At 41.0% G+C, this 23,844-nt stretch overlaps 1 protein-coding gene across 1 annotated transcript in view; it reads right to left on the bottom strand.

Moving 5' to 3' along the window:
• SLC16A10 (solute carrier family 16 member 10) overlaps positions 1–23,844 on the bottom strand; it is a 153,540-nt gene that overhangs the window by 21,986 nt on the left and 107,710 nt on the right. Inside the window, exon 4 of the mRNA XM_030809565.1 lies at positions 2,419–2,562. Coding sequence (XP_030665425.1) covers positions 2,419–2,562 — 144 coding nt within the window. The remainder of the gene's footprint in view (positions 1–2,418; positions 2,563–23,844) is intronic.

Below are 23,844 nucleotides of genomic sequence, written 5' to 3'. Positions count from 1 at the left end.
GACCATACTCCCCTGTAATCTCAAAGTCCTAGGCTCAAAGTCCTCCCACCTCAGCCTCCTGCATAGCTAAGACTATAGGCATGTGCCACTGTGCCTGGCTAACTTAAATTTTTTTTTTTTTTTTTTTGTAGAGATGAGGTCTCACTATGATTCCAGGATTGTCTCGAACTGGCCTCAAGTGATCCTCCTGCTTCAGCCTCCTAAAGTGTTGATATTATGGGCATGAACTGCCATGCCTGGCCTTTTTAAAAAATAGCTTTATTGAGATACAATTCATATTCTATGAAATTCACCCACTTAAAGTGTACAATTCAGTGAGTTTCATCACTATCTAATTTTATAACATTTTCATTACCCCACAAAGAAACCCAGTAGCAGTTATTCCCCATTCCCTCCTTTCCCTAGCCCCTACAACCACAATTCTACCTTCTTTCTCTATGGAAAGAGACAGAGATTCCTATTCTGGACACTTCATATAAATGGAATCATTCAATATGTGGCCTTTTGTGACTATCTCAACTCTTGTCCCCTTCTCCACTCCATTCCACTCTTCACAGTTACCAGATTGGTTTTTTTTTTTTTTTTCTCTGAGATGGAGTCTTGCTCTGTCACCCAGGCTGGAGTGCAGTGGCACAATATCAGCTCACTATAACCTCTGCCTCTCAGGTTCAAGTGATTCTCCTGCTTCAGCCTGCTGAGTAGCTGGGATTACAGGAATGTGCCACCATGCCTGGATAATTTTTGTATTTCTAGTAGAGATGGGGTTTCACCATGTCTAATCTCAAACTCTTGGCCTCAGGTGATCTACCTGCCTCAGCCTCCCAAAGTGCTGGGATTACAGGCATGAGCCACCACGCACAGCCGAAATTGATCTTTATAAAACACAACTCAGGCTGGGCATGGCTCATACCTGTAATCCCAGCACTTTGGGAGGCTGAAATGGGTGGATCGTTGGAGTCCAGGAGTTAGAGACCAGCCTGGGCAACACAGCGAAACCCTGTTACTACAAAAAAAAAAAAATACAAAAATTAGCCAGGCATAGTGGCATGCACCTGTAGTCCCATCTACTCAGGAGTTTGAGGTGGGAGGATTGCTTGAGCCTGGGATGCTGAGGCTGCAGTGAGCTGTGATGGCACCACTGTACTCCAGCCTGGGAAATGGAGTGACACCTTGCCTTAAAAAACAAAGAAATACCAACCCCCGACACCCCAACTTATGTCACTCTCTGGCCTAAAATCCTTTAATAGCTCCTGGTAGATTGCAGGATAGAGCTCATGTACATAACAGCCCTTCCCAAACTGCTTCCTGTCCATCCCCCCAACCAATCCATCCACTATTCTCCCTTTATTCCATTCAAACATTCATTTCCCAGATATAACATCCCATGTCACACCTCCACAGCTTTCCCATGTGTTTGTCTCTGCTCGGAGCATGCTTCTCTGTCTTCCTTATCTACATACTTGGTCCTCAACTCTTAACTCTGCTCAGACCTTCACTAGTGACTCAGATGCATGGTGCCTGTGTTGCCATGGCACCCATCTAGCAAACCCATTATTCCACTGTACTGCAACACTGCTTTATCTTCTCCCATGAGACCATTAGCTACTAGGTGAGGGCACAGACCATGTTTCACTTAAGTCTTCAGCATTCAGCAGAGTGTGTGGCATGAAGGAATCACTTCAATACCTGTTCTGTTGATTGTCAGTAATGATCTTGGAATTAGCATTTGTTTATGCTTACCTCAAAACATGAGGAGGCAATTTGCAGTAAAGAAGCTGAAAAGTCACACACACAACCAAATTTCATAAGACATGCAAAGGGCACAGGATCTGCACATGACTATGAGAACTACACCAAAAAACATTCTTCATAGAAAAAGCAATGGATGAAACCCATTCTGGTTTGGTGGAGTTCCATGACAAAACAAAGAAATTGTTGTTTCATTGCCAATTTTTCATGTTTAAAACCCAAACGTATAACTGATTTTGTCCTTGAAAAACTGCCTATAGAAGTTATGTTGTAGAAAATATTTCTCATTTTTATAGAACAATTTAAGCCACTTTGGGAGGCCGAGGCAGGCAGATCACCTGAGGTCGGGAGTTTGAGACCAGCCTGACCAACATGGAGAAACCCCATCTCTACTAAAAAAATACAAAAATTAGCCTGGCGTGGTGGCACACACCTGTAATCCCAGCTACCTGGGAGGCTGAGGCAGGAGAATCCCTTGAACCCGGGAGGTGGAGGTTGCAGAGAGCTGAGATCGTGCCATTGCACTCCAGCCTGGGCAACAAGAGCGAAACTCCAACTCAAAAAGAAAAAGGAAAGAAAAAAAAAGAATTTAAGCATGTAAGTACATTTAATGAGCCATCGGGTGATGAGAGTAATTTTTGATAGGGGAAAAAAGGTGTAAAAAAGTACCTGTAGATAAACCTTCTTCACGCCAGGCACATAATCTGCAATCCGGCCAAAGAGCAGTCGTCCAACTCCTGAAGTGACGCCAATGCACATGAGAACAATCTCTTTATTTTTTTCATCTTGAAATCTTTCATTTACATGTTTCATCTATAGGCCAAAGAGAAAGAAACCACACTAAATATGGTAGAAAAACTTGACAAATCTGAGGCTTTGCATCAAATGCATTTGCTTCTCTGCAGTGTTATGGGCTTGCAACTTTTTTCAAATTTGAATATTTATGAAATTTGTCCTGTGGTAATTTTTCATGAAAACATATGAAAAAAAATTAACATGTTTTAGTTTTCATTTTTAAAAGCATTTTTAAGGCCGGGCATGGTGGCTCACACCTGTAATCCCAGCATTTTGAGAGGTCGAGGTGGGTGGATCACCTGAGGCCAAGAGTTCGAGACCAGCCTGGCCAACATGGTGAAACCTCATGTCTACTAAAAATATAAAAATTAGCCAGGCATGGTGGCGCCCGCCTGTAATCCCAGCTACTCAGGAGGCTGAGGCAGGAGAATAGCTTGAACCCGGGAGGTGGAGGTTGCAGTGAGCTGATTGCACAACTGCACTCCAGCCTGGGCGACACAGCAAGACTCTTAAAAAAAAAGCATTTTTATAAGAGTTTTTATTTTTCAACAAAGGGTTAGAAGCATGCAATTGTAAGCTACACTGAGCCATTAGCTAAAGGAAGAGAACAGACATTTGAACATACCTGTTCTCTCAAGGTCGCCCAAGGACCCGTTACATTATCTGCTCCCTAAAAGATAGTTCAAGGGTCAATTCTGGAGTTTTATTTCTTCTAGGAGGACCTGAACCAAATTGACACCCCTGAAATGAGTTATAACAGAGCGTCCAGAATAAAGCATAAGGTTCTCTACCTGTAAAGTTGCCTATTTGTGTAGCATTAGAACAGATTAAAATACAGGGGCAGCTTAACATAGCAGTTAAAAGATAAACCTCTAGAGAGGCAGACTGCTTGCGTTCAAGTCCTGGTTCTGTTCTTATCAGCCTTGTGGCTTTGGGTAAGTTCTTAACCTCTAGGGTTTCAGTTTGTCTGTAAAATGGAAATTGGAAAAGTACATACTTCAGAAATTGGTTGCGAGGATTAAATAAAATGTCTGTGTAAAGAGCTTAGAACAGTATTTGGCACACAGTTAATTTGGCACACAGATATTAATTTTAGCTTTCTTTTTTTTAAAGGACCTTTCTCTTCCACTTAGTGTACTTATAACAGAGACTACAGTGACCTGTGGGCCATAGATAGCCAGTGAGCATATTTTGTTTGACCTTTCCATAATGCCTGACAATCACCGTCCCCCACACCACACATTGGTCTGAGTTCTGGAAGTCTGCAAGCAAATTTCCCACCAAATACAACCACCCATATAGTGCCCATGTGGCAGTGAACACCCTTCCTGGGTGATATCTCTTTAAAACACTTCTCATTTTGCATTTTAGAAGCCCATTTATGTATCCCAACACCATCTCCTTTTTCTCTTCTCTTTCTAAACTATTAACTGTTTTCCCTAACTTCTGTGTTTTCATACTGGTCCAGAATAGTCCTCCCAAATATGGCTTTAATCTCATCAATTCCTTATTCAAAGGTGGCCCACTGCCTACATTTACACTCCTTAGTTTGGTATTCAAAGCTCTCCGTAATGTGTTGCTAATCTATCTTTTTACCTTTATTAACTACTGATCTTTGACTCAGAAGTAGAAAATTCATCTGACTTATAAGCCTGGATTAAAAAAAAAGTAGAAAATTTAAATATCTAAGGGCTCAGCGAAATAACAAAAGTAAAACAGGTTAATTGGAGAAAAAGGACATATACTTCAGTGGATTATTATCATATAGGTCTGCCAGGGTTGCCAAATCTACCTCTAGGAGCCCTTTAATTTAAAAGAAAAGTCAGAAATCCGGGTTTTGTGTGGAAATGTTGGCACCTAATTTAAATTTAGGACACTGTGTGATCCAGCTCTACAAAAGTCAAACAAAACACGTCTGCAAGCTGCATTAGGCCTGCTTTGATCTCAGCCCTAATCCCATCTGGCCCAGTAGGACAGGTTTATTCACAATGTCACTTAAACATGTTCTTATCCGTCTACATTTCTGCTGCCTCTTCTACCCTCTTCAACTTCCTAACTTCTTGTTATTGTCAAAAGTTCTCATTTGGCACCTGAGGTATTCCATGTTCCTACCCAGCCCTGTTAATGTCTGTACACATTCTCTTAAGTAGACACTTCATGTAAAATTAGACATATCCACTCCTGTTTCAAAGGCACCTCAAAGTCAACAGGCCCCGTGCTGAACTCATCTCACCCTCACAAATTGCCTGCCCCCCATTTCAGTTAATACACTACTGTTAGCCCAACTACCCATGGCAGAAACTGATAGCTACCCTAGATTATTCCCTTTCCCTCTTCAAATCCAAGAGTCACCACTGAATCCTGATGATTTACTTTCTAAATCTCTCAGACTTGTTTCCTTTGGCCCACGTTCCTCATGGTATTTTAGTTCCATTCCTTTCACTCGTCACCAGGACCACTACAGCAGCTTTCTAACATGCTTCTTGCTTGAGCCCTCACTCCTAAATCTTTCCCCTCTAACCTATGTTCCCTGAGAACACCAGGTTAGGTTCAAAATGAACCTGTCTCAAACAAAAAAAATAAGAGACATTCTTTAGTATTCATAAAAGACTGAATCTACCAGGCATCTTTTTTTATGAAACTAAGAACACCTGTCTGTCAAATGACTATTATTCTTTATTAGTGGTTTATTATTTCCCCCTGCTCTACTTTGTAATCCTTAAAAGGAATAATAAGGTGAAATGTTTGAGGTATTTTGAAAGAATATAAATTGGGTAAATCCAAATTATGCTTAGGTGGGAACTTAGTTCTTCAACTAGAAGGGGCATTATTTTATTTATTTATTTATTTATTTATTTATTTATTTATTTGAGATGGAGTTTCACTGTCGCCCAGGCTGGAGTGCAGTGGCGCGATCTCGGCTCACTGCAACCTCCACCTCCCCGGTTCAAGCGATTCTCCTGCCTCAGCCTCCAGAGTGGCTGGGATTACAGGTGTGCACCACCACGCCCGGCTAATTTTTGTATTTTTAGTAGAGATGAAGTTTCACTGTGTTGGCCAGACTGGTCTCAAACTCCTGACCTCAAGTGATCTGCCTGCTTCGGCTTCCTAAAGTGCATGAGCCACCACACCGGGCCTAGAAGGGGCATTATTTAACCGAATTTTATTACTGCCATGATTATCTAAATAAAGCAAGAACTTCAGCTTCTAATACTCCCTCCCTATTCCCACCAAGATCTGCAAACTAAAAAAGTTTCTTTGGCCAGTATGTGAGGGAATCTGGGGATGCTGGATCTCTGGATCCTTTCTCACTGAGACAGTAGTACCCAGGAGGTCTGGTATGTTCTACTTGTAGCCTGGGCCGTCCATGACTGCTGCTAACTGTTTTATAAATTTCTGCCCATCTATCATCCTCTGGAGACTGGCATGCACTTTATTTCGGTAGAAAGTGAATATAGGACAAAATGGATATTTCTAATAAAGAGTTGTCTAGATATGAAAATGTTGAAGAGATTTTTTTCATACTTAATCTATTTTTTAAACCAATTTAAAGCTTATACTAGAGGTCACTGTCTACACAGGATAATATTATGCTGTAGAGCAGTTGTTTAAGGTTAACTTTAAAGATAAGTTAGACTTTATCTAAATGTATTAAGTGTCAGGAATTCATCTCCCTCTCTATTTTTTTTTTTTTTTTGATGGAGTCTCACTGTGTCACCCAGGCTGGAGTGCAGTGGCACGATCTCGGCTCACTGCAACCTCCGCCTCCCAGGTTCAAGCAATTCTCCTGCCTCAGCCTCCTGAGTAGCTGGGATTACAAGTGCCCACCACCACGCCCATCTTATTTTTGTATCTTTAGTAGAGACAGGGTTTCACCATGTTGGTCAGGCTGGTCTCGAACTCCTGACCTCGTGATCCACCTGCCTCGGCCTGCCAAAGTGCTGGGATTACAGGTGTGAGCCACCACGCCCAGCCAGGAATTCATCTTTTATTTATGTTCTTAAACATCTGTTTAATCCTAGGTTGCACACTTCCAGGGGATTAACAAAACCTTGCTAATTGACATCTTCAACACTGACTGTGCCTGAAACATTTTTTTCTGTTTGAGACAGAGTTTCACTCTGTTGCCCAGGCTGGAGTGCACTGGTGCAATCACAGCTCACTGCAGCCTTGACCTCCTGGGCTTAAACAATCCTCCTACCTCAGCCTCCCGAGTACCTGGGACCACAGGTACATGCCACCACACGCAGCTAATTTTTAAATCATTTTTGTAGGGACATGGTCTTGTTATGTTGCCCAGGCTGGTCTCAAACTGCTGGGCTTAAGCAATCCTCCACCCTTGACCTCCCAAAGTGCTGGAATTACAGGCATGAGCCACCACACCCGGCCCTGGGTAACTGTTTCTGACCAGCCAACTGAAGGCAGGTTCCTTTCCCCTCACTAGAGCCCACAGACAGATCCTGTTTGAGAGGTCTCAGGCAGTAAGCTAAGAAAGTGATCATCTCACTGGAATGGCCTCAGCCCTGGCCTCTCTCCTCTCCACCTCTCTTACAGGGGAGCCACAGTGTAAGACATTTGGAGACATCAGATGGCGTTCTGACAAAGAAACTAAGGCAGAGTCCTCTAGCTCTCTCTTTTTTTTTTTTTTTTTTTTTTGAGACGGAGTCTCGCTCTGTCGCCCAGGCTGGAGTGCAGTGGCGCAATCTCGGCTCCCTGCAAGCTCCGCCTCCCGGGTTCACGCCATTCTCCTGCCTCAGCCTCTCCGAGTAGCTGGGACTACAGGCGCCCGCCACCACGCCCGGCTAATTTTTTTGTATTTTTAGTAGAGACGGGGTTTCACCGTGGTCTCGATCTCCTGACCTCGTGATCCGCCCGCCTCGGCCTCCCAAAGTGCTGGGATTACAAGCGTGAGCCACCGCGCCCGGCCTCCTCTAGCTCTCATATATCAACCCCAGAGGAAGTTAAATGGGTGGCCACAGTACAAAAGCAGCTCTAATAAAGCCAACGAACATGCATTAGAAACTCAAGCTTCTCATCACCAAATGGTTTCACGATAGAAGAATGCCCAACAGAAGGGAATCCCCAATCACTTTATTTACAGAAACCTGTGAAGCGCAGTGGTGGTATACACCTGCAAAGCAAGGATGCCATTGATCAAAAAGGTCCAATAATTACCTACTGTACTGTTTCCTAAGACTGTGTAATTTGGCCATGCCTTGATGGTCATTATCTTCCTCCTTTTAAGGGGGTGAATACTTTTTGTTTAATATCTTTTAATGTAAGGTTTATGGAATTTATTAAATATGATAAAATACCGGTACACATAAGTTAGACTATATATCTTTGGGGAGTCATAGTTTAAAAAGAAGGGGGATTACTGGAGACTCTTCAAACAAAAGTAACTTTATTTCTGACAGAGGACTTGGAGTAACAGCTGACTGACAATTACAAAGTGCTAACAAAGGCTGTATACAGAGGCCAGGAAAGCAGGGCAAAAACAGGCCCGGGGAGGAGTGGAGACTGTGGGACTAAAATAACTACAACTGTCTTCTAGACAGAACTGAGCAAAACAACCCCTCTACCCCCAACCAATAGTTATCATCCACTGCTGCTGCAGTTAACTATGCTCTTTGGGAGATAAGATTTCAGTCACCCAGTCATCATCTGTATTCGTTTATAATGATTTTGATTCTCTCACCTCTGTTCTTCCTCATCAGATACACATCATCAAACTGAAAAGGGGTGGACAATGGCTAGGCATGTACACTCATTTTATGTCTAGGAGAATAAACTCTTTGGGGGAGGGAGGGGACCTGTATGTTTTACATTTACATGGTACATCAAAAAATGGGATAATAAATGCTACATAATATTTACAGCAATTATGGAATTCAAACTGATTCTTTCAACTTCCTACTTTCCAATACGGACACTAAGTTCAAAGCACTTTTACTCACTGCTATTCATACCAGAGATTGGCAGCTTCAGCTTGTTGTTTCTCATTTACTGCATTTTGGAGTAATTCTAAGAAAATATCCACCCAACATTTGAAAAGCTATTCCATAACTCTAGAAGACCATTCTGCCTAAATATACTTTTTTGAAAGGTAAACTCAAAAAGCCTGGGCCCTTTAAAAAAATAGACGTACATCTGAAAGAGAGTAGAAAGCCTGAAAGCATGGGTTAATGGATAATCTGAGTTTGTTGCAAATCAAAACTTAACACTACCCTTTGACTTAAAAGTAGGATGAACAGAAATCCTCTGAATGAAATGAGACAGTTTATTTTGTTTTCTTTCTTTCTTTTTTAAACGATTGTGTTTCCTCTAGCTGTGTTTTTGCTAGAGGAAGTAAATTAAAACAAGTGGGGCATTCCCTTAGGAAGTTTTGCATGAGCACTGTACACCAGCAAGCCGAGCGAGGTGATTAAAGGTGGAAGAAAACGAACTCCATAGATTTGAGTACATAAAATTAATCCCTTTACACCAGAATAAAACACTGAAATAAAACTTTATGGCCACTGATAGATATTCATTGATTAGACCAGCCCCAAAATGTCATCTTAGCTTCTTTAATTTGACCAACTGTGCCTTCAGACTAAAGTATCTCTAAGATGTGCACAGAGAAAAATTTCTTTGCTTGCCAACATTTTTAAGGACTGACATCTTTTGGTAGCCCAGTGTCTATTTTTCAATGATATTTCTGTTGTGGCTAAACTGTGGTACAGGTACCTGCCCCCTCCTCAGCAGCTGACCAGGTGGAGAACAGACCTTTGGCCTAACAGGACTGTAGAAGGCATGGGTGATTGGTTCTGTTTGTTTTTTTAAACAGCTGATCTTTCCATTTCATTAAGATGGGTTTCCATGGTGTAGATAATCACGCATGGCACTCTTAAGACATGAAAAAGGACTGGGAAGAAAGAAGTTTCTGGAGTGCAAATTATTTAATAGCTACCAAAGGGCAGAAAAAAGAAGAGTTCAGAAGGAAGAGATGGCTAGTGGTTTAAAAAACCTAATTTTGAAAACATTTCTAACTCTAAAAATTCTTTAAAAGCCTTTGTTATTTCTACTTGTTTTTAAAATAATTTTCCCTGGATTACAAACAAAACAAATAAACAGTCCATCTACAACATAGCATCATTTAGATAAGATCAAGATTTAGTAAAATGTCCTAGAGGAATTACCAACCAAAACCAGCTTGGATTTAGATGCCAGTTTAAATAATCCTGCATTTTAGAAGTTTAAAGTAGACTTCATCTTAAAATAGAAAATAAATCACTAGGATTTTTAGGTAACTTGAAATTATTTAGTGGCTCTAATTTCTGTGCCAGATATTTCACAAGTTATCAAAAATTGTTCTGTTCCTTCCTGAACAATGAAAGATTTAATCTGTTAGTTTATTTAAATTTTTATTAATTCCACCTACATTCGTTTTTTTGCTTTGTTTTGTTTTGTTTTGAGATGGCGTTTTGGTCTTGTCGCCCAGGCTGGAATGCAATGGTGTGATCTCGGCTCACTGCAACCTCCACCTCCCGGATTCAAGCAATTCTCCTGTGTCAACCTCCCAAGTAGCTGGGATTACAGGTGTCCGCCACCATGCCCAGCTAATTTTGTATTTTTAGCAGAGACAGGGTTTCACCATGTTGCCCAGGCTGGTCTCAAACTCCTGACCTCAGGTGATGTGCCCACCTCAGCCTCCCAAAGCACTGGGACTACTGGCATGAGCCACCACACCCAGCCTAAATTCAAATTTGATTCTGAAGTTTCTTTCTTGGAGTTTCATTCTTGGCACACCAGATTTACCACTCTCAGATCCTTGGTTCCTGGCAAGTTTGAATGAACACAACAGACTGTGTCTATGCTGGTCATCAAGACGGCTCCTGAGGGCTCAGCCATGGTTGGCAGCCTACCTGCATGACTGACTGACTCCGATACTTTGGTAGAGCACTTTGAAGATATAAAAGTGGTTGCAAAGGCTCTGTAGATGTGGACTCCTATTTGTGATTCATGCTCCTTTGAGGTATCATGTACTTCCATGTTTTACATTTATTAAAAAACAAGAAAAGGGGACATGCTCTTTAAACTTATTCTTGGATTGATCTAGTGATAAAGTCACCTATCAGCTAAATGTGCATGCAAATGAACAGGTAGGTGTGGGTTATGGAGTGTCTAATCAATAGTGGAATTACAGTTATGTGCTACATAATAACATTTCTGGTCAAAGATGAACCACATATACAACAGCGATTCCATAAGATTATAATCCTGTACTTTTGCTGTATCTTTTCCATGTTTAGATACACAAAATACCACGTGTTACAACTGCCTACAGCATTCCGTGCAGTAACATGCTGTACAGGTTTGTAGCCTAGGAGCAATAGGCTCTACCTATGCCATATAGCATAGGTACGTAGTGACTACACCATGTAGGGTTGTCTAAGTACACTCTATGATGTTTGCACAACAATGACATTGCCTAAGGATGCATTTCTCAGAACATATCCTCATTGTTAAGAGATGCACGACTGTAGGTGAATTTGGAAAAATAGTCCAAAGTGAACAAATGCACCCAAGAAAAGGCTAGTTGAAATGATATTAAATTTTATAAGTTTAATATAGGCTTCTCTTTTTAGACAAAGCCTCGCTCGGTTGCCCAGACTGGAGTGCAGTGGCAGAATCTCAGTTCACTGCAACCTCCACCCATGGGTTCAAGAGAGCTTCCTGCCTCAGCCTCCCGAGTAGCTGAGATTACAGGCATGTGCCACCACGCCCAGCTAGTTTTTGTATTTTTAGTAGAGATGGGGTTTCACCATGTTGCCCATGCTGGTCTCAAACTCCTGACCTCAAATGATCTGCCTGCCTTGGCCTCTCAAAGTGCTGCGATTACAGGCGTGAGCCACCATGCCTGGCCTAAGATAGGCTTCTGACATGGTTTGAATGTTTATCCCTTCCATATCTCATGTTGAAATGTGATTCCCAATGTTGGAGGTGGGACCTGGTGGGAGGTGACTGGATTTTGGAGGTGGATCCATCACGAGTGGCTTAGCACCATTCCCTTGGTGATAAGTGAGTTATTGCTTGTGTTCACTAGAGATTGGGTTGTTTAAGAGTGTGGCAGCTCCCCACCCACACTCTTGCTCCCAGTCTCATCAAGTGACCTGCTGCTCCCACTCTGCTTTCGCCATGAGTAAAAGCTCCCTGAGACCTCATCAGAAAACTGAGCAGATGCTGGGGCCATGCTTCCTATACAGCCTGAAGAATCATGAGCCAAATAAACCTCTTTTCTTTATAAATCATCCAGCCTCAGGTATTTCTTTATAGGAACACAAGAACCTAATACAGCTTCTTTTTAAAACAGAAAAAGATACATTCAGAAAGCATTATTTAAATCACTGGGATCTGAGGTAACTTGATAACTTATTTAATGACCTTGGCAATAGTGTCAATAAGCAACTATTCTTTAAATTCACAAAACTGGTTCTACCTTCTTCTGTTGGTTATTGAAATTTTAACTTGAAGATTTGATTTTTGAAAGAAACAAAGAAATTAGGCCATTTGTTCTTATTCAGCTTCCTAATTTTTCCCTTAATTCTGAAGTGAAGAAAAATGGATCCTTCCATGAAAATTCTACCTTCTTCAAACCTCTCTTCACTAAGATTTAGGCTAATGGTGTTGGCTAAAGTGCTACTTTGCCAAAGGCTCCTATCTATCTTTCTCTTTCCCTCAGTCTTTGGAAGGCATGACGTTCAGTCTTTTTTTATGAATCCTAAGAGCCATCTAATTGCTGGCTCAAATTTGCATCCATAAATCTAATTTGTTTTTACCTGAATGAAGATTAAAATTTGTTGAGTAGGCCTAGATCAGCTTTCCTTCCACTGTTATCATTTCCACATATTTCTGATATTGTCTATCCCAACTGTTCCTTTTCTTATTCTTATTTCAGAGTTCTGGCGTGGAGGTTGGGGAAATGAAATTAATATTAGTCTCTTGGTATCCGTGGGGAACTGAACCCAGCACCTCCTCAGATACCCGTATCTATGGATGCTCGAGTCCCCGATATAAAATGGTGTATTATTTGCATGTAACCTATGTATATCCTCCTGTATACTTTAATTAATCTCTAGATTACTTATAATAACCAATACAATGTAAATGCTGTGTAAATGATTATTCTGCATTTTTATATTTCAATGCTCTACACAGAGAAACTTCTCTAGTAACAAACTGTGATCCCCAGAAATGGTCCCTGAAAGTAGTCTCCTGTTGTTGTTGTTTGTAGAGATGTAATCTTGCCATGTTACCCAGGCTGATCTCAAACTCCTGAGCACAAGCAATCCTCCCACCTTGGCCTCTCAAAGTTCTGGGATTACAGGCATAAGCCACTGAGCCCAGCCTGTATTTTGTTTTTAATCTGTGTTCTTTTTTATTGTTTTTGTTTTGAGATGGGGTCTCGCTGTTGCCTAGGCTGGAGTGCAGTGGCACAATCACGGCTCACTGCCACCTCAACCCCCCAAGTAGCTGGGACCATGGGCACATGACACTATGCTCAGCTAATTTTTATTTTTATTTTTTTGAGACGGAGTCTCACTCTGTCACCCAGGCTGCAGTGCAGTGGTGAGATCTTGGCTAACTGCAACCTCTGTTTCCCGGGTTCAAGCAATTTTCCCTGCCTCAGCCTCCTGAGTAGCTGGGACTATAGGCAGCTGCCATCATGCCTGGCTAATTTTTGTATTTTTAGTACAGACAGGGTTTCCCCATGTTGGCCAGTCTGGTCTCGAACTCCTGACCTCAAGTGATCTGCCTGCCTCAGCCTCCCAAAGTGCTGGAATGCTCAGCTAATATTTTAATGTTTTTGTAGAAATGGCACCTCACTATGCTGCCCAGGCCAGTGTTTTTTTATTGTTTTTTTCCCCCAAATATTTTCAATCCATGGTTGGTTGAATCCAAGGATGTGGAACCTTGGATATAGAGGACTGCCTATATTTTAAATATGTTTAGTTTTGTCTGGTAATTATACAGTCAGTGTTCAGGAGGAAAAGGACCACACCCTGGTAGGAGGACAGATAAGAAAATGCAAGGCCTGTGTACTCTGGATTAAAGCAGCCTACAGAGCAGAGAAAAAACTTCTTTGGACTGGGAATCAGATGGCCTTGGCATGGTAGGGAAAGAAATGTCTTTGGAGTCAAATTATGAACTCTACTCCTTATTGAGGCTAAAATCTTGGGCATCAGTTTCCCAGTCTCAAACACCACACATTGGTTCACAATTTGGTTCATAATTTAGGCAGCAACACCTCATTAGGGTTGTTTTGGAAATTTGTGGGGACTATTTTTATTTTTTTGATATACTTTCACCCAAGCAGTAACTTTTCTTACTTTTTAATTTTTTATCGTGATAAATTCCTATCTCATAAAATTTGCCATTTTAACCATTTTAAGTGTACTATATTAAGTACATTTACATTGTTGTACAACTGTCACCACCATTCAGCTCCATAACTTTTCATTTTCTCAAGCTGAAACTCTGTACCCATTAAATAACTCCTCATTTCCCCCTCCCCTTGGAAACCACCATACAACTTTCAGTATTTATGAATGTGACTGCTCTGGGTACCTCATCTAAGTGACACCATACAGTATTCGTGCTTTTGTGCCTGGAGTATTTCACTTGGTGTAATGTCCTAATGGTTCATCCATGTTGTAGCACGTATCCCAAGCATTACCCTACTTATTTCTCCTTTCTGTAACAAGTGGAACATTACTGATTTTTAAAAACATTATGTATATAGGTAGTTTTCTTTTTTTTTTTTCTAAAATCAAAGACAAGGCCTGGAATACAGAGGTCTTCTTATCTAGGCATTTTATTTCAGGAGAGAAAAGGAGGCACCGAGTATGACACTGCTTTGGGTACATTACAGGGTTACTGTGAAGGTGAAAGGGATGCAGAGTTGAGAAAGTGCCTCATAAGGAAGCGGGGATGGTGGGGACATTAGGTGATTCCTAGTCCTGGGCAATTCCAACCCCATAATTCAGAACAGCTCTGAGGGCTCAAGAGCCTAGCAAGGAAATACCTGGCAGAAAAAAGCAACTAATGCTTGAGGAATCAACAGGGAGCTAAGAATTGTCCTCTGAGAAAATGCTGAAAAGGACAAGGTCAGGAACTGAAAAGTCCCTGAGAGAGCTCCTGAGGAGTAAGGAGCATATAAAAGAAAACATGTGTTCACAGAAGCAGAGATAACAAGTTGGGACAGGGACATTTGGTTTATTATTGAGGATATTATAATGCTTCATAAATTCAATCATCAATATGTGGCAGCATTCTAAATCCCACTGATATGTATGTGGGTCAAGAGGGGCGTGGGTATCTGTTAACCTACTTGTTGGGTGATGTTCACACTCAAACACCCCATTCTTCTGGAAGCAGCAGCTGGGAGATGGCACAAAGCACAGGGCATTGTTTTACTCCAGCAAGACTGACTATGCCTCTTGGCATCCATTTCCATACCTTTAAGTTATTTCACATTGAAACTACTCTAGATAATTATAAAATCACTTTTATTTCTATTATTTAAGGTTTAAACCTTACCTTGTCATTAACTATATGTGTGTGACCTGAGAAAGTCTCTTAACTAACTCTTCTCCCTGCAAGATGGAGATAAAACTGTTCTCACCTTATTATACATTGAAGAACAAAGAAAAAAAGCACTTGAAGAACATAAAGTGCTATTAGTAAAATAGTCGTGAGTAGAGAAATTAGTAGACCTTGTACTCTACCAGCCTATAAACTCACCTAGCCTATAAACTCAACCTGAAATCAGCTAAAAAAGAAAAAAGAAAAGAGAAAAGAAAAGATTGAGTGCCAGGCACATGCTAGGTGCTGGGGCTAGAGCAATGAAGAGAAGACGCTCTCCCTACCCTTGTGGAGTGTTCAATCTACCCTACCCATTTCTTCCTTAGCATTTCCTGAGGTGTTAGGACACTTCTCACACAAAACTCCCCAATGTACCAATGTATTTTGTAGATAAATCCACAGTTTTCACCAGCCTTTTCCATACTTACATAGACTATATTACCCAATATAAGGCCTAACAAAAATACACTACCGCTGTTTTTCAATTTAAGTTAAAATTAGATATTTTCAAATGTTTGTGGTTTATTTCTCTCTCACAAATTTAAAATCTTTCAGAAGTTTGGGGCCTACATTACAGGGATAACTTCCACCCCTGAGTAATCCATGAATCATTTCTAAAAACCACTATTCAATTATCTATAAATATTTATTTTTGGCTAAGTATAATTTGGAACACAGGACAAACTTGGTCTACCTTACCATAAGCAGCAGCTTTGTTTTAGTTTCTTTCTCCATGATCAGTTCTCTGGATTTCTTCTGTATTATTACCTCTTCTCTCAAGTTCCTATGCTAGTATATTATATTTTGAAAAGAAAAAACTAGCTTGTTTTGATGAAAGTGTTCTGTAAATATTAAACATCCCCATGAATGAGTAAACAAGTGGTCAGAGAAATAAAGATCCTTATTCATCTCAAGTAGGAGAATGCTGGTGAATACTGCCTAAGGCACAAAAACTGATAAATGGGCAAATTATCACTAACCTGAATAGTCAAATTGCAGCAGATGTTGAGATCTGAAGGAAAATAAATGCAAGGTTAGAAAAGCTAGAAAAAAACAAGAAAAGCATAGGCATCATTGAAAAAAATCTGAGAAAAGTAGGGACAAAGTGAAGGAGAGAAGGTGTCTTAATCATTCACTGTAATAGCCACATGAGGCCGGGAGTGATGGCTCACATCTGTAATCCCAGCAATTTGGGAGGCCATGTGGGAGGATGGCTCATGCCCAGGAGTTTGAGACTAGCCTGGGCAACATACTGAGACTTCATCTCAAAAAAAGGCAATAAGAAGAATAACCACATGAGAACTAAGTAACGCAAGTGTATTATTAGAAGAGATAAGCAGTTAATAAAGTATATAATATGGGTTGGCTGTGTTCCCATCCAAATCTCATCTTGAATTGTAACTCCTATAATCCCCATGTGTCCTAGGAGGGACGTGGTGGGATGTAATTGAATCATGGGGGTGGGTTTTTCCTGTGCTGTTCTCATGATAGTGAATAAGTCTCATGAGATCTGATGGTTTCATAAAGGGCAGTTCCTCCGCATGCACACTCTTGCCTCCTGCCATGTAAGACATGGTTTTGCTCCTCCTCCACCTTCCACCATGATTGTGAGGCCTCCCCAGCCATATGGAACTGTGAGTCCATTAAACCTCTTTTCTTTATAAATTACCCAGTCTCGGGTATGTCTTTATTAGCAGCATGAGAACAGACTAATACAGTAAATTGGTACTGGGTAGTGGGGTGCTGCTGTAAAGATACCCAAAAATGTGGAAGCAACTTTGGAACTAGGTAACAGGCAGAGGTTGGAACAGTCTGGAGGGCTCAGAAGAAGATAGGAAAATGTGGGAAAGTTTGAAACTTCCTAGAGACTTGGAGGGCTCAGAAGAAAGGAAGACGTAGGAAAGTTTGGAACTTCCTAGAGACCTGTTGAATGTCTTCTGAGGTGGTCTCAGATGGAGATGAGAAATTTGTTGGGAACTGGAGTAAAGGTCACACTTGCTATACAAAGAGACTGGTGGCATTTTGTCCCTGCCCTAGAGATCTGTGGAACTTTGAACTTGAGAGGATCATTTGGGGTATCTGGTGGAAAAAATTTCTAAGCAGCAAAGGGTTCAAGAGGAAGCAGAGCATAAAGTTTGGAAAATTTGCAGCCTGACGATGCAACAGAACCATAAAAACCTTAGAAGAAAACCTAGGCAATACCATTCAGGACATAGGCATGGGCAAAGACTTCATGACTAAAACACCAAAAGCAATGGCAACAAAAGCCAAAATTGACAAATCAGATCTAATTAAACTAAAGCGCTTCTGCACAGCAAAAGGAACTACCAGCAGAGTGAACAGGCAACCTACAGAATGGGAGAAAATTTTTGCAGTCTATCCATCTGACAAAGGGCTAATATCCAGAATCTACAAGGAACTTAAACAAATTTACAAGAAAAAAACAAACAACCCCATCAAAAAGTAGGTGAAGGATATGAACACTTTTCAAAAGAAGACATTCATGCAGCCAATGAACATATATATAAAAAAAAGATCATCGTCACTGGTCATTGGAGAAATGCAAATCAAAACCACAGTGAGATACTATCTCATGCCAGTTAGAATGGCAATCATTAAAATGTCAGGAAACAACAGACGCTGGAGAGGATGTGGAGAAATAAAAACGCTTTTACACTGTTGGGAGTGTAAATTACTTCAACCATTGTGGAAGACAGTGTGGCAATTCCTCAGAGAACTAGAACCAGAAATACCATTTGACCCAGCAATCCCATTACTGGGTATATACCCAAAGGATTATAAGTCACTCTAATATAAAGACACATGCACACATATGTTTATTGCAGCACTATTCACAATAGCAAAGACTTGGAACCAACCCAAATGCCCATCAATGATAGACTGGATAAAGAAAAAGTGGCACATATACACCATGGAATACGATGCAGCCATAAAAAAGGATGAGTTCATGTCCTTTGCAGGGACATGGATGAAGCTGGAAACCATCATTCTCAGGAAACTAAAACAGGAACAGAAAACCAAACACCACATGCTCTCACTCATAAGTGGGAGTTGAACAATCAGAACACATGGACACAGGGAGGGGAACATCACACTCCAGGGCTGGTCAGGGGAGTCGGGGGCTACAGGAGGGATAGCATTAGGAGAAATACCTAATGTAGATGACAGGTTGATTGGTACAGCAAACCACCATGGCACATGTCTACCTATGTAACAAACCTGCATGTTCTGCACATGTATGCCATAACTTGAAGTATAATAATAAAAAAAGAAGAAAAAGAAAAACCCATTTTCTGGGGAGAAGTTCAAGCCAGCTGCAGAAATTTGCAGAATTTGCATAAATGACAAGAAGCTCAATGTTAATTGCCAAGACAATGGTGAAAACGTCCCCAAGGCATGTCAGAGACCCTCAACATAGCCCTTCCCATCACAGGCCTGGAGGCCTAGAAGGAAAAAATAGTTTCATGGGCCAGGCCCAGAGCCCCCCTGCTGTGTGGCCCTCCTGCTGTGTGCAGCTTAGGGACTTAGTGTACTGTATCCTAGCTGCACCAGCCATGGCTAAAAGGGGCTAAGGTACAGCTCAGGCCATGGCTTCAGAGGGTGCAAGCCCCAAGCCTTGGCAGCTTCCACATGGTGTTGAGTCTGTGGGTGCACAGAAATCAAGAATTGAGGTTTGGGAGCCTCCACCTAGATTTCAGAGGATGTATGGAAATGCCTGGATGTCCAGGCAGAAGTTTGCGCAGGGGCGGGGCCCTCATGAAGAACCTCTGCTAAGGCAGTGTGGAAGGGAAATGTGGGATTGGAGCCCCTACACAGAGTGGGGCACTGCCTAGTGGAGCTATGAGAAGAGGGCTACCGTCCTCCAGACCCCAGAATGGTAGATCCACTGACAGCCTACACTGTGCATCTGGAAAAGCTGCAGACACTCAATGCCAGCCCATGAAAGCAGCCAGAAGGGGGCCTGTACCCTGCAAAGCCACAGGGGCAGAGCTTCCCAAGGCCATGGGAGAACACCTCTTGCATCAATGTGCCCTGAAAATGAGACATAGAATCAAAGAAGATCGTTTTGGAACTTTAAGGTTTAATGACTGCCCTATTGGATTTCAGACTTGCATGGGGCCTGTAGCCCCTTTGTTTTGGCCAATTTCTCCCATTTGGAATGGGTGTATTTACCCAATGCATGTACCCCTATTGTATCTAGGAAGTAACTAACTTGTTTTTGATTTCACAGATTCATAGGCAGAGGGGACTTGCCTTGTCTCAGATGAGACTTTGGACTGTGGACTTTTGAGTTAATGCTGAAATGAGTTAAGACTCTCAGGGACTATTGGGAAGGCATAATTGGTTTTGAAATGTGAGGACATGAGATTTGGGAGGAGCCAGGGGCAGAATGATATGGTTTGGCTGTGTTCCCTACCCAAATTTCATCTTGAATTGTAGCTCCCATAATCCCCACATGTCGTGGGAGCAAGCTGGTGGGAGGTAATTAAATCATGGGGGCAAGTTTTTCTTGTGCTATTCGCATGACAGTGAATAAGTCTCATGTGATCTGATGGTTTTATAAAGGGCAGTTCCTCTGCACATACTCCCTTGCCTGCCACCATGTAAGACATGCCTTTGCTCCTCCTCCATCTTCCACCATGACTGTGAAGCCTCCCCAGCCATGTGGAACTGTGAGTCCATTAAACCTCTTTTTCTTCATAAATTACCCAGTCTCAGGTAAGTCTTTATTAGCAGTGTGAAAACAGACCAATGCAGTATATGAAGAAAAAACAATGATTGGGTCCTACAGCAAAGTATGCAAGACATTTTCATTTTTGACATGCAGATTTTTAATAATACATCAATTAAAAATAAGTTGGATAAAAAAATCCAACTCTTGATTGGCCTTAGAGACTTGAGAAATTCTGTTATAGGCCTCCCAAGGGCAATAGAAAGCTGTCTTATTTTTGTACCTTCAAAGTACCTTATACTACCCTTTACCCAAAGGATGTACTTACTATCAGCTTTTCAATGAGGTTGTCCCTGACTGGCCAAAGTTGTCTCTTACCATCTCTTACCATCACTTTCCATCTCAATTTGTTTCCTTTGAAGAAAATATCATTATTTGAAAACTACTTTGTTTCTTTATGAACTTACTTGTTTATTGAGCTGTGTGTGAGAAAGTATCTGTTCTTAGCATTGTATCCCCACATCTAGAATGTCTATGGCATACAATAGATACTCAAATGAATGCTTGAATCTGTTGAACTGATTTATAATTAGAGCAAGTCAAACAACATTAATTAAGGTTGCCATTAGAATAAATTGGAAATCTATCCTAATGGCAACTCTGTTACTCAACTGTGCAACCTTAGGCAACCTTTTAAACCTCTCTGAGCCTCAATGTTCTTATCTATTAGTAGGAGAACCACTATTAGTACTGCTTTCCTTATAAAAGGTTACCATGAGAGTTGAATCAGAAAATGTATATGTGCATAAATATCTTCATAGCCTTTTTGGAAGTTAATTGCGAAGGGAATGAATGAATGAATAAAGGAAACATTTCCAGGCCACATAACAGCAACAAAAATACAAGAAATACATATAGGGATTGAGAGTAAATTTAATCAGCACACATGAATCTCAGTGGGTAAATTATCATATTTAGATTAATAAAGGCTGAGTACAGTGGCTCATGTCTGTGATCCCAGCACTTGGAGAGGCTGAGACAGGAGGATCACTTGACACCAGGAGTTCAAGGGCAGTCTAAGAAACATAGCAAGACCCTGTCTCTAAATATATATATACATCCTTGTGTCAAGGAAATGTTATAACTCTATTTTTGAATGAAAAATAGAAAAACAAAATTACTTAAATTTGAAAATCTTGATGAAAAAGCAATGTGATTACTCTTTATTTTACAAAGTAGCAAAGCATTCTGCATAGTTAAGAAAAAGGAAAAAGGAAAGAAGGGAGGGAGGGAAGAAAGAAGGAAGGGAGGAAGGGAGGGAGAGAGGGAGAGAGAAAGTAAATGAAACTTTTAAACCCTAGTATTTAAGACTCTAGGCCAAAAAAAAATTAACATTTTAAGTCTTTCTATTTTAATTGGTTGCAGTGCTAAGAAGACTGAGATAGGGCAACTCTTCAGTTACATAACTCCATTTTAAATCAATAAAAAAGTTTCCAGCACTCTGTAACCATCATCCACCAGGCTGGGGACAAGACTTCGCTTCTGTCAGAACCTTATAGTGAACAGAGATAAACACAACCAACCAACAGAGATAAACCAACCAACATGAAGGAGAGGTCACCTTCAGCAGCCCATTCCTGGCCCAGTGTACAGTGAACTTTGGTTTATAAGGATACTACTGTAAGCCTTGCATTGTCAGGGACAATCTGCCGCGAAACAACCTTGTCCCTGAGCTCCAAATAGATCCATGAAAGAAAGACAACAAAGCCAGTTGCAATTGCTCTTGGCAACTCTGAGAAAATGGATCATGTCAAAATGGCAAAGCAACCTCCTGATTGGGAAATGAACCCTATGAGTTGACCACAGTTAGGAGAGAAACTAATTTCACTCCTCTAATAATTTTGTTTCTACATACACATTCTGTTTCTATGTACATATTTATAGGCTAGGCTGTAATAAGCTTCCATTTATTTTCCATGGATGTTCTTGGGTGTTGCACCCAGTTCTGCTACTTTTATAACTGTCGCTTTTGGCAAGCAACTTAACCATTCCATGCCTTAGTTCCTTTACCTTTCTTTTTTTGGGTAGCAGGGGGAGGAGTGCAACTACCTGACCTGTACAATGCCTTTCAGGTCCTAAGTTACTGTTATACTTTTTTGGCAGGCACTTAAGTATTTTATTTAAAAGTCACACTTTTAAGAAGACCCAAGCTCAAGCCCTGGCTGCACCACGTACCATCCTTGCAACCCTGAGCAAGTTGTTTCGCCACCCCAAATCTGGTTCTTTTCTTGCTAGATAGAAGCCCTGATATTGCCCATTTCACATGGTGGTCCTGAGACTCCAATGAGAGATAATGTGGAAGCATCTTATAGACTAAAATGTTAATAAAAATGTTAAATAAAAAAGAAATGCGGGAAATAAATGTTATATTTGTCTAAAAGAAACCTGTGGTTTTCAAAGCACGCCATTGCATGGGTTGGAGGACTGGACAAAAACCTTAAACTATGCTCTGAAGACTAGATGTTGCCATTGTTCTTACAATTTTACTTCAAAAAAGCATCAATTCAATTTAACATGGATACAGAGATATAGGGATTGCATAACAGAGATACAGGGATTCCATGTTTGCAATTATACACCTCCAACTTGGTGTGCATTGCCCTTTAAATGAGCACTTTTACAATCTATTATGAGGGAATATAAACTTTCTAATTACAAGTAAGCTGCCCAAGGGGAGAGGGGCAAAAGAGCCAGAGATATAATGATAGGGATAGAAAGGGGGGAAAGCATAGGGGGAAACAGGCGCTACATGGGCAGCTGAGGGTTAACACATCAGCAATGCACAGCCCCTAGAACTTTGTTTGGGTGCTGAAGACCCTTCTTGATAGCATGAATACATAAGAAGGTCTGCTTACCCTTATGCTCTATGATCCTTAGAGTTAGTGATTGCAAGGGCTTCTCCCAAAGGATGCCCTAAACATTGAAGGTAAGAAATGTACTCTCAGTGGATCAGACAACTCTCTCCACAACCCAAAGCCACCTTGTAAATGTCAGGCAAAAGCCATTTAGTATAGCCTCACAAGGGGAAGATTCTTCAAATTAAGATTTCTATTCCTGTTCATCCCATATCAAAACAATTTATTTTCTAGTTGATATAAAAACATGGAAGGACCCTTATCTAATTGGCTAATTTAGGTTCCTCAAATTTGAACAAACTTTAATTTGATTAATAATCCAAGGATTTGAGACATGCCAATGTCCATATTGGAAATGAAATTTGAGATGATTCAAAGTATACTGCATTTTGTCAAATAAAACCTGAGACACATGCAAAATAAAATGAAAAACCTAGTGAAGGCCAGATGCAGTGGCTTGCACCTGTAATCCCAGTGCTTTGGCAGGGAGCCAAGGCAGGAGGACTGTTTGAGCACAGAAGTTTGAGACCAGCCTGGGCAATGTGGTGAGAACCCTGTCTCTATAAAAAATTTAAAAATTAGCCATGTGTGGTGCTGTGCACCTGTGGTCCTAGCTACTTGGGAGGCTGAGGTGGGAGGATTGCTTGAGCCCAGGAGGTCGAAGCTACAGTGAGGTGTGATTACACCCCTGCATTCCAGCCTGGACAAGAGAGTGAGACCTTGTCTTAAAAAAACATCCCACTGGTGAAATTTACACATTAACAAGAGGGAACAGTTTTCCAACACACCAATTCTTTAGAGCTCTCTCAGGAGACTAATGATCCACCAGTGGCCTCGGTGCATTTATATGTGACTAAATTTCAAGCAGTTTACCTTTTTCCATTTTCCTACAATAGTATTTATGTTAATCAAATACAGGATAGATCTTGCTATAAATTTGTACATGTCCATTTTTGTTCTTCTGCTATGCTTAATGTTTACTGTAGAAAGCAAAATTGAACACAAAGCTATGTATGGTCCATGTTCTGCTTGTCACAGGTTGTGAAAAGTAACTTTGCATGGCCT

This window comes from Nomascus leucogenys, chromosome 3 (genome assembly GCF_006542625.1).
Source record: "Nomascus leucogenys isolate Asia chromosome 3, Asia_NLE_v1, whole genome shotgun sequence".
Classification (NCBI taxonomy): Eukaryota; Metazoa; Chordata; class Mammalia; order Primates; family Hylobatidae; genus Nomascus; species Nomascus leucogenys.
The sequence above is the reverse complement of the archived record's forward strand: the minus strand, read 5'-3'. Positions and strand labels throughout refer to the sequence as shown.